Below are 1,878 nucleotides of genomic sequence, written 5' to 3'. Positions count from 1 at the left end.
GGAAAGCCAAGAGGAGAGGTCTCCTCACGTCAGCTCCTGCAGCTGAAAGACCTGCTCGTCCTGGAGAGCAGAGCCGCAGCAGGGACTTACCTTGCTGTCTCCTTCCACTCGGCATCTTTGTCCTCTTTCAGGCAGATCTCATCCAGCTCAGTGAACAAGTCATGGGGGACGTGCTGCTCGTCCTCCTCAGTCCCGAGGATGAACTGCACCCGCTGCGATGGGGTGTCTGGGGGCAGAAGACAAAGCCCCATCCCATTACAAGTGGGCATCGGATCAGCACCACTTCAGCCGTAAATACTGGGCTACCCCCTCTCCCCTGGGTCTGTCCAGGCTCACACATCTACTCCACCTTCCCATGGGATGGGCTGCTTTCCTTCCCCACATTTCCCTTTAAAGCCAGGATCCCTCCGCAGAGGGAGCTGGACAAGCTGCATCCATGGGCCAAAGACAACGGGACGAGGTTCAACAAATTGACTTCAATTTTCACCGTCTTAAATAAACTCACAGAACAAGGGGGAAAAGTCTGGGAAAAGGGGATCTTGCTGGATCCCTTTCCCTGGGGATAAGAGGGAGCCAGCAGACCCGCTGCTGGCAGCAGACCCGGCGCTGGAGGAGGACTCACAGTGGTAGCCCTGCTCCGTCGCGGCAGAGTCCTTCTCCCGTTCCCGTTTCCGATCCTTGCGGCTGTGGGGCCGGTGGTGCCGGTGGCTCTGCCGCACCAGCGGCATCCGCACCCCCACATAGAGGGTCCGGTGGCCTGCGGGAAAGCAGCAGTGGCATCACTCTCGCTGCTGTGGAGATGGGGGAGGCTGGTGCCATGGTGAGAGCAGAGCAGGATCCCAGGGGAAACACCAGCTTCCCCTCCCTGCACCCCTGAAAGTCCCGGACCGGTCTCTTTTCCAAGCCTATTTTACTCAACCTTTGCCACCACAGTGACATGTGATGGCTCCAGCTCATCTGAAAGTGCTCTGAAAGCATTGAAACTCTTCTCAAAGTCCAGTTTTGGCTGGACAACACTGAGCCTGCGACAGGAGGGAACCGTGGTTGAAGGCTTTGAATGGCACAAGGTGACAAGGGAAGGTCAAATCAGTTTCATCCAATAGTTCTTGGGATGTTTCCAGGCCATGAGCAGCCTCTGCGAGGAAACAAGCCCTGGATTACCCAGCCCTGTGGCTACAACTCACCCCGTGGCCCCAAGGGGCTTTTCCCCTCTCTTTAAAAGCCAAAACGTTCCAAAATGCTGTGATAACTGTGCTGCTTCACTAGGAAGCACGATGGGTTTTGCTGCACATGATGTGACACCGAGCGAGGGATGTGGCAGGGACTGAGCAGCCTCTGCGAGGAAACAAGCCCTGGATTACCCAGCCCTGTGGCTACAACTCACCCCGTGGCCCCAAGGGGCTTTTCCCCTCTCTTTAAAAGCCAAAACGTTCCAAAATGCTGTGATAACTGTGCTGCTTCACTAGGAAGCACGATGGGTTTTGCTGCACATGATGTGACACCGAGCGAGGGATGTGGCAGGGACTTGGTGCACTGGGCTGGTGGCTCCCTACCAGGATCTCAGCACAAACTCACCTTCCAGCTCCTCCTTCTCATAGTGAATGTTGACAACGTTGCTTGTTCTTCCCTGGTCAATCACTGCCTCTTCATCATGTCTCTGTTTAGCAAGGAGAGGAAGGTGCAAGTTGGGTGTTTAGAACCATAGAATGGTTTGGGTTGGAAGGGACCTTCAAAGCTCATCTAGTCCAACCCCCTGCAATGAGCAGGGACGGCATCAACGAGATCAGGTTGCTCAGAACCACGTCCAGCCTGGCCTTGGATGTGTCCAGGGATGGGGCAGCCACCAGCCCTCTGGGCAACCTCGCTGCGAGCAATCTT

The 1,878-nt window shown here is 55.9% G+C and overlaps 1 protein-coding gene across 1 annotated transcript in view; it reads right to left on the bottom strand.

Annotated features, from left to right (window-relative positions):
• LOC104412869 (electroneutral sodium bicarbonate exchanger 1-like) overlaps window positions 1-1,663 on the bottom strand; it is a 12,780-nt gene extending 11,117 nt beyond the window's left edge. Inside the window, exons 1-3 of the mRNA XM_010023696.1 lie at window positions 1,576-1,663; window positions 623-757; window positions 91-226 (exon numbers count right to left, since the gene is read on the bottom strand). Of these exons, the coding sequence (XP_010021998.1) occupies window positions 91-226; window positions 623-728 (242 nt within the window). The 5' untranslated portion in view covers window positions 729-757; window positions 1,576-1,663. The remainder of the gene's footprint in view (window positions 1-90; window positions 227-622; window positions 758-1,575) is intronic.
• Window positions 1,664-1,878: the final 215 nt, after the last annotated feature.

This window comes from Nestor notabilis, unplaced genomic scaffold, assembly GCF_000696875.1.
Source record: "Nestor notabilis isolate BGI_N333 unplaced genomic scaffold, ASM69687v1 scaffold21151, whole genome shotgun sequence".
NCBI classification, from domain to species: domain Eukaryota; kingdom Metazoa; phylum Chordata; class Aves; order Psittaciformes; family Psittacidae; genus Nestor; species Nestor notabilis.
The sequence above is the reverse complement of the archived record's forward strand: the minus strand, read 5'-3'. Positions and strand labels throughout refer to the sequence as shown.